The sequence below is a fragment of the Talpa occidentalis genome, unplaced genomic scaffold (assembly GCF_014898055.3).
Source record: "Talpa occidentalis isolate TD23 unplaced genomic scaffold, MPIMG_talOcc4v2.1 talOcc4.6, whole genome shotgun sequence".
Classification (NCBI taxonomy): Eukaryota; Metazoa; Chordata; class Mammalia; order Eulipotyphla; family Talpidae; genus Talpa; species Talpa occidentalis.
In genome coordinates this window covers 104,785,438-104,800,099 of record NW_023604972.1, presented here as the reverse complement: position 1 = coordinate 104,800,099, position 14,662 = coordinate 104,785,438, and the positions used below count along the sequence as shown (strand labels likewise).

Genomic DNA, 14,662 nt, shown 5'->3' with positions numbered 1-14,662 from the left:
ATACCACTCCCATATTGCAATGGTAAATGTATGTTAAATATCCTCAGTTGAAACAACAGTAAATCAAGTCAAGAGCTTTAAAAAATATTGACCACTCTGAACACATATACTTCACAATTTATGTCACTATTGAAGAGGGCAGTATAGCTTACTGAAGAGCCATAAGATGAAGAGTTTTCTTGAAATAAATTTGATTTCCATTTAAATATAAGTTCAATGATGGTAAAGATGTTTATTATGCCTCTCAACCTCCATGATGCCAGCATGAAATTAGAGGAAATAGTACTTCTAACTAGTTCTGCAGTGCGAGGAAAAGAAAGAAGGACATAGTCTAATCATCCCCAAGGAGCTGAGACAATGACAGTTATTTTGAGAGGCTCCTAATCTACCACAAGTGTGAAACTGTGAAAGTGATGATGTCTCAACTCAAGTGAGTTTGAAATATACTTAAATCAGTTCTCCCAATTCTGGCCTGGCACATGAGGTGTAAAGTAAGAGGCCCAAGAGAACAACTCACATTTCACTTATTGTCACAGGAAATAGAGACGCATAGAGACATAAATTGCAGTTTTACCTCATGGGTAAAAACATTCCCTCTGAGGTCAGATGTTTAGGTCAGAATCGTGGCTCCACCGCTGACCAGTTGTATGGCTTAGGGTAACACTTGTCCTGTAGCAATAATGATAGGTATCCCTAATGATAGGTATAAAGCTGCTATAATACCTGCACATTAATTGCACATTGAAATTGCTAAATCAAGTATTGACCATTATCATATGTCCTACATCCAGAGTTCCCAGAGCAGAAGCATTTAGTAAATATCTTATTTACTGATTGAGAGGAAAAACCTTGGAGCTTATATGAATATGAACATATAGACAGTGACTCAATGAAAAGTAATGGCACCATTAACCATGCAGAGCTCTCCTTTTCTTCTCTAGAGTGGTTTTAATCTAGCCAATTTTAAACAAAATATAAGCCTGGTCTATCTTTCAAATCCTTTTTTAACATTGCTATTATTTGAATAACAGAGGTTGCAGATAGGCTGTTTAACTGATGGACCACACTTCTTTTCCTTTTCTTCGAAGGTTTTTTTTTTCCTATTTTAATTCATCAGTTGTTGATATAACTATAATTTTGGGATGACAACTTCACACCTCCATACGTGCCAAGGCTTTGCTGACCCTTCACCAAATGCCAGTGCTGATGCCTTATCTCCTCCCTCCTCCATTCCTTCCTCTTTCCCTCATTCCCTCTGCTAAACAGTATGTTTTCACACTATCTAATAATTATTTTTCATGTGCTTTGCCAGTTTGATTTCTTTAGTTCTTTATATTCTACAACTGAGTAAAACCATTAGGCAACTGTTTTTCACTTTCTGACTTATTTCACTTTGGACAGTCACCTCAAGATTCATCTATTTTGTCCCTAAAGGCACTATTACAACTTTTAATAGCCAAGTAGTATTCCATTAAGTATATATTTCACAGTTTTATTTTGCATATGACATTGGGCATTTAGGTTGGTTCCATGACTTGGTTATGGTGAATAGTGCTGCTATGACCCTTGTGCATACATATTTTTACATTGGGTTTTCCTATTCTTTCAATAAATTCCTAGCGGTGGTATTGATGGATGATGTGGTATTTACTTTTTGTTTTTGAAGAAAATTTCCATACAGTTTTCATAGAGACTACCAACCTGTAGAGTATTATCTGTACATAGCCTGGCAAAATATACCTAATATCTGGAAATTTTAGAGTTATTCTAAATATGTATTCTTATCTTCTTGATGACTGTTTATTTTTAGAGCAAGAATAGTACTACTTCTGTTGTTTCAGTAACTTTTAACAAACAGGAATATAAAAGTCATAGATACCAAGTGCATAGTCCATGAACATGTCCAGATATTCCAAATTTAACTAGAAAAATGGTTTTTTCCCCCTCTTGATTCATTAAATTATGCATACTCTGAGAAAAATCAGCAATATAGTTCTGGCAGTATATAGTAGTCCTGACACTTCTCTTAGCATGAGGCATTTCTTCCACATCAGCACTAAAACCTGGCCAAATAGCATGACCTTGGCCTTCTTTATAAACTCTTATAATTTTTAAAATACACTGGTGGAAATGAAGTCTCTATGGAGATATGGATGATTTACTAATAACGGAAAAGTTCAACTTACATTACTACTGATGGCTATGCTTCCGTTTATGTTTTCCCTAAGCCATAACTATTTAAAATGTTACTGTTAGCATTCTTAGTTGTCCCATTTGTTGGTATATAACTCTCCTACTTAAATATATAGAACAAATCATATTAATTAAAATAAATTGCTTAGACAGTTAAGTTGTCTTGCAGATTGTCTCTGAAGGCTATAAATTCAAATTAAGGGTTTTGCTTCTTGTCCCCAAGCTTGGAAAGATTCCTTTTAATGCATTAGGAGTAGCACAGAAATCAACTACCTTATAAAAAAACATTCATTTGAATTCTTGCAGAAGTAGCTGGATAAACTGCATATATAGCTAGTTATCATAATCATATAGAAATTCTTGACTAAAACAACCAAACTACTAATTCCTAGTGACAAGCATTAAATAGTATTGAGTATGGATTTCATAGATATAATTGTATTTATTTCTATATACTTTAAATGTTTACTTCTATATTCATATCTTTATCTCTGTATATTTATGTAATATATACATGACATTGGGCTCTAGGGGGTACAAAGTGGATACCATATTAACAAACTGATATATTTTTATAAAATAAACAAATCTTTCTTATATTAAAGTGCTAAATTGGGTCAAAATAATTTGTGGAGAGTTGCATGTTTTCAGAAAAAGCCTATGGTGCATAACTTCCAAAGGCAAAGGTATGACTGCCATTTATAGTATTCTGCAGAAATTGAACATCTTTTACATTTTATGGAAACTTCAAATCTCAATCTTTCTTTAAATTTCAAAATGAAATAATATAAATATTGGAACTGTTTTTGATATTTTTGTGGATGTGTTCCTTAACATTTTCTTTTCCCTTTTAAATAGTCCCCATACCAACACAAAGCAATAAGTTTGAGGAAATAATTAAATTAGACATAAATTTGTAAAGCTCTCTCTCTGCTCCCTACCAAGGTGAGATTTTTGCCATCTATTACTCACCCTCAAACGTTTCTGTGCGAACAGTATAAGACCTTGTAATTCCCATGTAGGACCCCTATTGCTTAACTACTTTAGAGATTCAGTACAAAGTTCAGAGAAAAACAAAACTTTTAAAGTGTTAAAAATTGCAACCTATGAGGAACTCTTAAACTATTCTATTTCAGTTAAGAAAACTGAGCAATAAATCATTAGATTACATGAGAAATATAATATTGATTTCTCCATTTCCACTAAGTATATGCTGAAAGAGATGTACTGAAACAACATAAATTTCTTAAGATGTGGGCTTTAACACATTAGACAAAAGTGGTGGTGGATTTGCATCACCTGGAAACATATTAGAAAGAAAAGACCTGTCTCCAAGAGAAGAGACTAACTCTCTCTGTTCTCTGTGGCGGGGGGAAAAAAAAGAAGAGTTACTAAAAATGGTGCCATTTTTTTTCAAGGTGATTACATTCAAAGCTGATTTTCTAGTTTGTAATAGTGTTCCCATAACTATTCATAAATCACAATACTCATGAAGTTATTTTCAAATGGGGACTAGCCTTATATCTGTCCTTTCCCTAAAGTTTGTCCTTAAGGACTAAGTGCTATTCAGAATCATCTTCCTGTAGAAATGTCTTTAAAGAACAACATCAAAGTCTATGGTTTCCAATTTTACCATTGAATTTGATAATGACTTCTCAAAAAAAAAATCAAGATCCTTTCTGTCATTAATGTTGCTGCCTTTCCAATGAATGAGGAAGGGCATGAATTACTCCCTGAGGCTATCTCAAATTACTTCATGAGTCAAGGAATAAATTCTTAAAATACGTCTTACACACAAACAATTGTTAAAATAAAGCCTAAGGAAATGGCACCAGAACCTTTCATTACCACTGACATTTCCCTCTTAAACTGAAATATTCTACAAAATCTTTTTGGGATTTTGAATAGAACTTACTATAATTATTCAGTCTAGTCCAGATTATGAACTCCCTTCATCTGAATAAGCTCCTAAGGAAAAGACCATATTAAGCTCATCTCATTTCATCTAATACAAATAGTGTTGATATTAGGTCCTATTGAACTAAAAAGAGAAGGACAAGCATATCAGGATTAAGAAATTGGGACAGACCTCATGAAAGAAGTGAGATATAGATGGATCTGAAGAAAAATAAACAGATGGGGATAGATGGAAAGACATTTCAAGGAGGAGGAATAACAAATGCAGACAAGCAAATGTGAGAAGACATAAGGCAGAAGGCAATAATGAAAACCATTTTCTCCCCGAGGAGAGAGAGTGGCAGCTCAACAGAACTCCTGACAAGCTATTAAGACTGGGCAGGGTAGTCACTGCAGGTTTGATGAGAGAGAGGTCTGGGCGGTGTGCTCCATCTGGGGGATATTACACCATGCAGGCAATGAAATCATGGGTACCTGAAGTGTGGACTGATAGCAGGGGGATGAGTGAACATGAATGCAGAGGAAGTTGTCCTTTAGCTGGTGACTGACTGTGTAGACTGAGAGCAGAGGTGTAAAGTACTTTATGCAGTTGAGTAACTGAGCAACTGAGAGGCTATAGAGGAAATGGTCAGTTTAGAGTGGGAATGAAAATCAGTATCAAGAAGTTGAATTTAGAGAGTTTGAGACAAAAAAAAAGGATAGTGAATTACAGTTTGGAAACAGATGAATTACAGATATGGAGACAACTGCTAATTATGTGGGTGTCAATATGGAGTTTTCCAAGGGAGAAGAAACCAAGGTTTAAGACTGCAGCCTAAGGAAAGCTCCCATCTATAGGAGAGCAGGAGGAGGAGGGCTGAGATGCCCTTTTCTCCAGTAATTTGATCCCCACCTTTGAAGCCAATCCTCATTATGTGTGCAGAGGAGAAAGAGACCAAACGTTTGTTTCAGGAGAATAGAATCCAAGATGACTTCACTTTGCACTTATCAGCTACCAACCAGTAGGACAATTTGAAATTATGAATTTGCCATATGGTCCATGTTGTTTAGCAGTTCAATAAACTAATAAATAACTTTAAAACATTTTGCAACTATTAAATACCATTCTATATAAATTCTTAATTATTTAAACCAGGTGGCTTATTATAAGTTATATTTTAACATCCAAGTGTTTCATTGGTATTTATGAGAAATAGCAATAATGAGATCAAATGCCATGATTATAGACTGTATTTGAAAAATACATCAAAGGGATTATAGGGGAAAAAAAAAAAAAACCTTGATCATGCTAGGCTAAACAGAATGGACTAGCATGAAATACCTCCTTCATGAAAGACAAGCAAGAAAATGATATGACCATAAAAATGTATAACTGAACACTCATTGAAACCACTATTACATTAACAACTTCGTTTTACCCACATTTTGATAACAAAGAGAATTTAACAGATAAAACAATTGGAAGAAAACAGAAAAGGGAACAGCAATGTAGGAGCTGTGGAGAAGCCACTTGATATTGAAACTCATCAAATAAGAGCAACATCTTATGAAGCCCTTATAATTCATTATTCACCTACTCTTTATAACATGATAGTATTGAGATGTGTACTGTTAGCACAACTGAGGCAGAGAGGAGTTACGAAACTTGCCCAGTATCACAAAGCCAGTAAAAAACAGTCTTGCAATTCAAACCTTAATAGTATGACTACAGGATCTGCTATGAAGAACCTGGGAAAAATTTTGTTTCCCTAATAAAAAGAAACAGGGCAGTCGGTATGCCCCTTCCTCTTCCTTCCTTACTTAAAACAAGAACATGATGCTGAAGCTACAGCAACCATCTGTCTTAGATCCATGTGGTAAAGGACAAGAGAACCACAGAGAAATTAGCCTTGCTTTTGCAAGATATTAATCCATACCAGCAGTCACACAGCTCACGATTTCTTGAGATGTGAAAAACAGAAACCCCTGTTTTGTTTTAAGCAGTCAGGTTTTCTGCTATTTGCAACTTTAAACAATATACCAAATAATCATTATAATATATATTATCACATATGTACTATTATATAATCATGATATATAATAGTTATCACCCAGTGAATCACTATTTTATGCACAATCATTTCATGCTGACAGCAACTCTGAGGCAGGCAGTGTTATTCCCATTTCATTGAGAGAGAAAATGAGGCATAGTTTATCTGATTTGCCCAAAACCACACAGCTTATAAGCGACTCAAACCCAGTATCTTGTCTTCTAAACTTCCGCTCTTCAGCAAATTATATTCTGAGCAGTGGAACACTAAGACCTTCTCAGTTAAAATAATGGACTAGACAGAGATATTCAACATTATTTTGGAGGTCCTGGGTCACATGTTTCTAAATAGGGATGCTACTGATATTTTGGGAAGACAACTCCTTATTGTGTGGGATTGTTGCATATTAAAGAAGTTCACCTAGGTTATATGCTTCTTGACATCAGACCTAGAGATACACTAGGGAACTCAAATACAATGTCCAGGGAAACAAAAGCAAAAATAATCATATCAACTTAAAAATCTTCTGTACAGAAAAAGAAACTTCTGTACAGAAAATGAAAACACATCAAATGGGATAAGATATTTGCACATCATATGGCCGGCTCTGACACACAACTACCCCAAAATTCCCCAGAATGAAAGATTTTATCAAGCATCACCATAATACTTTCTCACTGATCTGTGACTGTTTAGTGTTTTGTACTCCTCAAAGTCTTATCGAGACCCCAAAGCTACTGCTGCTCATGGAGATGACAAAAATCAGAGCATGGAAGAGCTCTGTGATATTAACTAATATTCACATAATATACAGAGGAGCAGGAAGATACCTCTGGTCCTGGTTTGACTATGTATTTAAATCCAGGAAGATCCACTGAGAATAAGAACCTCCATGTCATTCAGAGTATTGCTGATGAACAAAGCTGTGAATGCTGGTTCTGTTACAGTATCTCAGCACAGGTTTTAAGGGGCTCTGATTTGTATGATAAATAAGAGGATCGATCCCCTAGTCCTGGACAGGACATGTTCCCAGGTCTGCCTACCCAGGCACACATTTCAAAAGATATTAAGATTATGGGATTTTGTTCATCTGTGTCTAAGGTACATCATATCCACTGCCACCAGTTGGATTGGGATCAGGTTTTTTCCATAGTAGGCTGGGAGGGAAATTAGCAATAGTAAAGGAACAGTAGCAAATATCCAAGTCAGGAAAAACAAAAATATAATCAGTTTAGGATGGCTTTTGGGGGAAAATAGAATATACCAGTTCTGACATTTTCTGGTTTCTGTAGGGACATATTTCTACTACAGATTTTAAATATATTACAGGAAACTAGGAATAGACATTTTAAACAGATTGCCCAGTCAATATTGTTTAACAAATGGATAGATTGTTTTCTCTTCCAATATATTTTTTAATTGACTTGTTTTTTACACTGTGTTAACAAGGACTAAAACTGTGACTGAATTAGAGATAAACTTCTCTTAAGAACTTATATTTGTGATTTATAACAATGTTTATAATAAACATATATTTGAAATCCCTACTGCTCTTATTCAATGAAAGTCATTTTATTAGGGAAAATGTAGTTCTAATATATTTTCTCTTTTTATAATTTTTTATTCCCTTATCAAATGATTTCTTCTTAATAAACACCAAGAAAATATAAAAAGTTTGTGTTAGGTAAATAATTTTGCCTAATATCATTACTTACTAGCAACTCAATTATATGATGAAGTGCCTATTAATTGTCATGAAGCTTCAAAAATCCTAATCTTGGATTCTATATACAAGTCATTTAAATTACATTAATTATACAATTTTTTTAAATGAAGCAGAGAGATTGTGCTTTCAATTTTCACAAGTGGAGACAAGGACCAAAATATTTGTGTGCATATTACATTTTTTTTCTGTTGACATTCACAAAATAATTTACTCAATGCCATATTAGCACCTTTCATGAGAGAAAAGGCAAACTTAACTTTTCCTGTTTTGACTTATTTAAGTTATTTATATGAATTTTAGAAAGTTTTTTTTTCATTGCTAGTGCAATTGGGCAACACTTTTTCAGGAAACGAACTATTTCACCTTTCTTTAACAGGAATTAATACCTACAAAATGCTTTTAAAACCGTAGTTAGTGTTGCATTTACAAACTCAGATTTTAGAACAGGTCTCCCTGATTTTGATCCAAAGATATTTGGGAAAATGACATTAATATCTGCACCCTTGTCCCTCCCCAGTGGCGCAGCGGGTTGAGCGAAGCTCTGTGAAGCTGTCCACAGCCTCTGCAGCAGGGGTTCAGTTCTCGGCCAGCCAGGGAGATTCCCACATGGCGGGGCAGACCTCTCCTGTCGAGCCAGCTGCTCCCCTCAGCAGTGTATTTCAGTCAGTCTGCCTGTTTTGTTCCCCAGTCTGTCTCTGGTGAATCCTCTCACCCTCCCGTACATCTGGCCTGTACCCCAGCTCTTGTATAAAAAAATAAATAAAATCTTAAAAAAAAAAATAGTCTGTGCCCTCTGTAAAATACCCCTGTAGATTAGACCTCTCTGGTTTACCTCTGTAGAATAGGAATAATATTTTTTAGCAAAGACTTAAAGAGTTATATGTCAAGTGTTTAAAACAATGCCTAAGTCATAATTAATGCTATGTAAGTATTTTGCTGCTGTTATTTATGTTCTTGCTTGGTAAGAATTCAGTTTAACAAGGCTATATTCACCCATATAAAATGGGTACTCACAGTTTTTTATTTAAAATCCCATGAAAGCAGAATAAGGTAAACTTGTCTGCTAAATGTTAAAACCCAAAATATTAATCTTAGTATTGCCCTTTGTGTCATGAATTTGAAGAATGTGGTAATGAGAATAAAACCTATATGACCAATGACCTAACTTTGACTATAAGAACATATGGAGAAACTAAGACAACCACAAATAGCAGTTTTTAGACCAGCCAAAGTTAGGGCTAGGAGGTGAGGAGAATACCAGTCAGAGGATGAAGAACTATAAATTAAACTCAGTTTTAATCTCTCATATAACTCCTTTTGGCGCTTTACTCTTCCTCTCCTCTTTGATATCTCATAAATACCACTTCCCAAGATTGGCCAGGACAGACTGAACCCAGCACATCAACAAGAAGACCTGTGTGGAAATAGGGATCCTACTAGGAAGTTTCCACAGAAAATGCAATGTCCATGCTTTCTTTTAACCACTCAAAACTCAAAAAATCCCACCCCTGTATGACAGGCTGTTTCTTATCCAGGAGTTCTGCTTATAATAAAATCGGAGCCCCTGGAAGACATTCAGTGAAAAGCTCCTTATTTGTTGAAAATCCTATCGTCTTGACTCCCTTACAGCTGAGGATCCTTAGGGATGTATCTACATTGGATTTAAAATCCTTTAGTAATAGCAAGTCATGGCGAATGGCTTAGGGGATGGTAGAAATAGGAGTAAGGACAATAGGAAAGAAATGTATGCCGATAATTTCTTGTTGGAGTGCTGGGTTAGTCCTAGGGAGGTGGACCAGTTCTAGGGAGGTGGCATCTATGAAAGGAAGAAGGCAGGATTAATTGTATCTGGATTATTGTCATATTTACTTTATAAATTATATACACATATTGTTCTGTTTTGTTCTGTATTCCATAAATGGATTTCAGAGTCTCTCTTGCTAAATGTTCTATGGAAACTTGCTAATAATTTGCTGCTTTTCTTGGGTGAACTTCAAATCTAACTTTATTTGTAGGAATAGACTGACCTGCCTTTAAAGTATATTCAGTTTAGCCTGATACTCTTCTGTTGCCAAAGTCTTCCTGGAATGCTTAACGTCATTGATATGTTGATCAGTAGAGGAAAATACTATGAAAAATACTTATTAATTGCTAATTCTAGATTTTATTTATATGCACGTATATACTGGTAAATTATATAAAATTGGAAAACCTAGAAATCCAGAACCCTCATAAAAAATAATAATTTAAAATTTTGTCCTGGATCAGAGCTGGTTTGACTTTACTTTCCCTTCCCATTTCCCTGGCCCACTCTGCAGAAGCAGTGCCAATGAATTGTGTTGCCAAGAGGCAATCAGGAGGAGAATAAACAAGGAGAAACAGACGCCTCAATAAACCAGTGACTGTACACATTCAAGTCTGAATAATGGAATGCTGACTATAGTTTGGAAGTTACAAAAATACTAAGATGTGATTCTTCTTTTAGGTGGGAAATGAAGAAGGATGAAAGACTAGAAGAAGAAGAAAAAACTATGCTGGAACATTTAAAACGAATTTACACCATCCAGAACGCTTCTGCTTCAGATAACACAGAGGAACAGTAATCTTCAGTAAACAGCAACAGCTTTATTTTAGGAAATAATCACATGTAATGGAGTAGGATTTTTACGATAGTCAGAATGAACCTCAGATGTGCTGTGAAGCATGAAACCAATGACTGAGTAATCTCTGAACTGAAAAGGAATATAGCACATAAGGAATGAAGTGCTATATGTTTTTTATCCTAAAAATGATTTCAAATGTTTTTCTCTCTCTAATCTTTCTCTTTATATGATATAACTGCTGCCATCTCGTGTTCCCTTTGAATTACTTTTTTTTTTTCTTTCAGTCTTGGAGATTCTATAATAACAGGCAAAATATTTGGAAATCTTTTCCCTAAGGATGTTTGAATACAAATTTTGGATTTTAAGGTAAATGGAATCACATAGGCTCCTGAGGGTCACCTGAAAATCTCAATTTATTTTGTAGCTATAACCCAAGTCCAGGTCTTACTCATCTTTAATATCCACCATTGTCCTGCCTCCTTTCCCATATTTTCTTCCTTACCCAATTTATCTTAATCATAGCCATGAAAAGAACTCTGCTGAAGTATAATTGTAGTCGTATCTTTGCTTTAAGATCCTATACCTATTGACTTTATGTACAGGCATTTGACTCTCATTCTCTTGACTCAATCTACACACTTTCCCTTTTTCCTAACCAAAAAACATCTTTCTCTCAAAATTATGCCCAAAACTCATTACAGCAAGCTCTACCCCATAGATCATTATTCAGTTTCTGTTACTTCTGTTTTTTCCATTACATTGACACACATATGAAATTGAACATGTCCTTGCACCCATTCTAGCATTTAAAGTTATATTTACTGTATCCTCCTTATCAGTGCTTGATATTAGATTATAAAGACCTTGAAATCTTTATAGTTTCAAAAATCTCTGTTGTTCCCTTTGTAGCAATAGCCTTCCCAAATGCCTGCTACAGTTATTTATTTAGTGGGCAATTAACAAACACATTTTTTTTGAATGCCTGCCATTGAAAGAAGAAGGTAACAAAGACAATGAAAGACTGTTGAACAATCTATAGGACATTTAGGAGAAGCCTTATGTCATAAATTCTTTTAAACCATTTAACATTGAACATCATAGTTTCTGGTATTCTCAGATTGTCTATGTGCCCACATTCTGTGATTTTTATAAAATATGTGTAGGCTACATGGCTTCCAAAGGAAAGTACTTATGCATTTTTCAAAGTGTAAAAGCTTAGAGTGCAGAGGAGGTCACCTTAGAAAATCTTTTTGCATTATTTCTTTAAATAAAAATACAGCTGGCCATGGAGCCAGCTGCCTACCAAAAAACATTTTATTTATAAAGAATGTACTTTAGTTTGGCCAATCTAATCACGAACCATGTGTTTTAAAACACAGTTGTAATAATTTCTAAAAGTTCTATGCAGACCATTTAAATAATTGTAAGAAAATTTTATGAGATTTGGGAATGCTTTCCATTTAATCTGAACTGTAAGCAGTTACTGGAAAACTCAGGATAAGGCAACAGTTGACATTATTCCTTCAGTCAGTAATGGCCTATCTATGAAATCTGCAAAAATTTGTTTTGTAAGAATAAACACTAAAATATAAAGTCAAAATAAAAATAAATGGATCCAATTAACTAAATACAATAATCTTATGAAGCCACAGGATGTCATATTTGTGTTCTTTAGCATCTAATATATCCACAGATCATCTTTAAGATGACTTTTAACTTGAATCCATATATTTTTGTACCACTTCGTGGAAGTGCCTGAATAGCTCCAGAAAAAATTACTTTATGACTCACTTTTTTAAGGAAAGAAGTATATTATGGGGGAAATGTGAAGAATTGAAAGTAGCGAAAAATAGGAGAGAAGAGCTTACATTCTTTTCTATACCTATTGAATTATCTTTTGTAATTTAGTGAAATTATATAGCCATAGTGCAATCAAATTTATAATTGGAAATGATAAATGACGTCACTGATTTATCAGATGGTTTTGACTTTATACTTCATATGTTTCTTAAACTATGACAAGAAGTGGTATTTCAAAACATTTGTTCTTTCTCATCTTTATTTTGCATTTGTGGGAGTTAACAACAGGAATGAGGTCTAATATTTTATAACTCCTCGCATGCTTATTACAAAAATGTTATATTCTTATAAAATAATAACTTTAGTGGTCCGCTTATGTATTTTCATATAAATACAGACTTATATTTTGACTTAGCAGTTACTATATTAAATAGTATGAATTAATTTTTAATAAAATATAGATAATATGTATATCAGATGTTTTACATTTCTGTCATCTCTAAAAGCACTGTTACAGAACTATCAACTTAAAATAGAAAAATAAATCACTGGTTTTCTCTACCAATTGTTGCCTACTCAAGAACATACATATAATGTTCTCTTATCCCAGTTCATATATTACTGAGTCAGAGATCTTCAGAACTTGACAGAACCACAAAGAAATGGAAACCTGGATCACTGATAGAACCATGAAAGTAGTCCTGAGGTATCTACATTTATGTGTATGAAAAATAAACTTCTATTTTGTTTAAACTGCTATTATTTGGGTTTTTTAATTACCCAAATCTTGAACTACCAAATCTTATCCTAACAAATATATGATATGGGAGAAAAATTTCAAATAGCAAAGCTGAAGTTACACTATGGCTCTGAAAAAAGATATAAAATTGGCCAGAGGCCAGTAGTGTGGAAAGTTTGACCAAGAGGGATTTGTCCAGTGAACAAGTTGCTTTTTGCATCCTCATAATAATAGATAGAAAGTCTCCTTGCAAGATCAATATTATAATTGTATGTCATGTAATCACATGCACATAATCATGCAAATTCCATCACCTTCACCAAATTATAGTGGTTAAAAGCAAGTCACTCATTGCTCACATGCTCAGGGAGAAAAAAATCACACAATAGCATAAATGTCAGAAGGTAGGAATAATGGAGCTACTCTAGAGTCTGTCTACCACAAGTTGGAATCTAGGCTCTGAAATCCCCTGTATTGTAGGGGTGAGGCAAACAGGGAAATGGAATAAGAGTTGGACTAGGAATAAGAAAAACTGGGACTTGTCTGCTGTCATTTATTAAGCAGCTTCTGTAAGCCAAGCTCTGTGCCAGGCTATAAGTAATCCATTTAATTCTCTTTAAGTTCTTACTGAGGTTATATATTGAAAACCTCATTTGGATTAGTAAGGAAATAAATTACAATGATATGAAAAAAACTGACCCAAATTTTAAATAAGAATGCACGTTAAAGTTCAGACTTTAATATACCACCTCTTACTCAACCATATACAAATAAGTGAAATAATACAAGCAGAAAATCTGAGCTGGGTTCAAAAGCAAAATAAACAGACTATTTGAAATTTAACTGAGCATGTCCAAAATGACACCCCTGAAGCTGACAGCGTAATTTATAGCATAACAACATGAAAGTTTCACTGAAACACTCCTAAGAAATATTTAAAGAACAAATTTTTCCCATGCTTAACTTTTTAAAAATGTTTTACAATTAATTTTTTAAACTGAGGTAATTTTGGGGTACCTCCATCAGGTGTTATAACCATAGTACACCTATCACCAATTCACCCATATCCTTCCCAATTTTTTCCTACCCCTGCCCCACCCTCCACCTTGGTGCTTCAGTTCTGTAGTCAACTATCAAGGGTTAGTTTTTCAGCTTTTCTGATTATTAATTCAGATCCTTTTCTATTAATTCAGATAGCTTTTCTGGTTATTAATTCAGATACTTTATAAAAAGTAAGTATTGAAAGGTTCTAGAAATGGTCCAAAAGGCAAGCAACAAATAAAGAAAATCCATGAAAACTGGGTAAGAAAGGTATGTATAGAATTTGAAGCAAGACAGCTACTTTCCTGCCCCAGTTGGTCTCAGCCAGGCAGACTCTGATGCAGAGTACAGCCAAAATCACAGGGATTCCTTCCTCCCCAGCTGCCAATCTGAGGACCTTTGTTCTGAAAGGAGCAATATTTTTACATTCCTCATCCTGCTCTCAACTACCTGTTGAGGATAAGTCCTTGGCAAGTGCAGTCAGCAATGGGGCTCCCTTCTTCCCACCAACTCCCATTCATGAAATGAAAGCTCTATCTTGTGTGCGGTGCATTGAAAATGAAGGAGGGTAGGTTTCCTGGATCTGGGCTACTGAGGCAGGTAAGGAAAGGCA

The 14,662-nt window shown here is 34.6% G+C and overlaps 1 protein-coding gene across 6 annotated transcripts in view; it reads left to right on the top strand.

Annotated features, from left to right (window-relative positions):
- KIAA0825 (KIAA0825 ortholog) overlaps positions 1 to 13,997 on the top strand; it is a 388,655-nt gene extending 374,658 nt beyond the window's left edge. For 5 of the 6 annotated variants that reach the window (XM_054688516.1, XM_054688522.1, XM_054688514.1 and 2 more), the window contains one exon: positions 10,352 to 13,997. In XM_054688516.1, the coding sequence (XP_054544491.1) occupies positions 10,352 to 10,469 (118 nt within the window). In that variant the 3' untranslated portion in view covers positions 10,470 to 13,997. The remainder of the gene's footprint in view (positions 1 to 10,351) is intronic. The other variant, XM_054688517.1, reaches the window with a different exon arrangement.
- Positions 13,998 to 14,662: the final 665 nt, after the last annotated feature.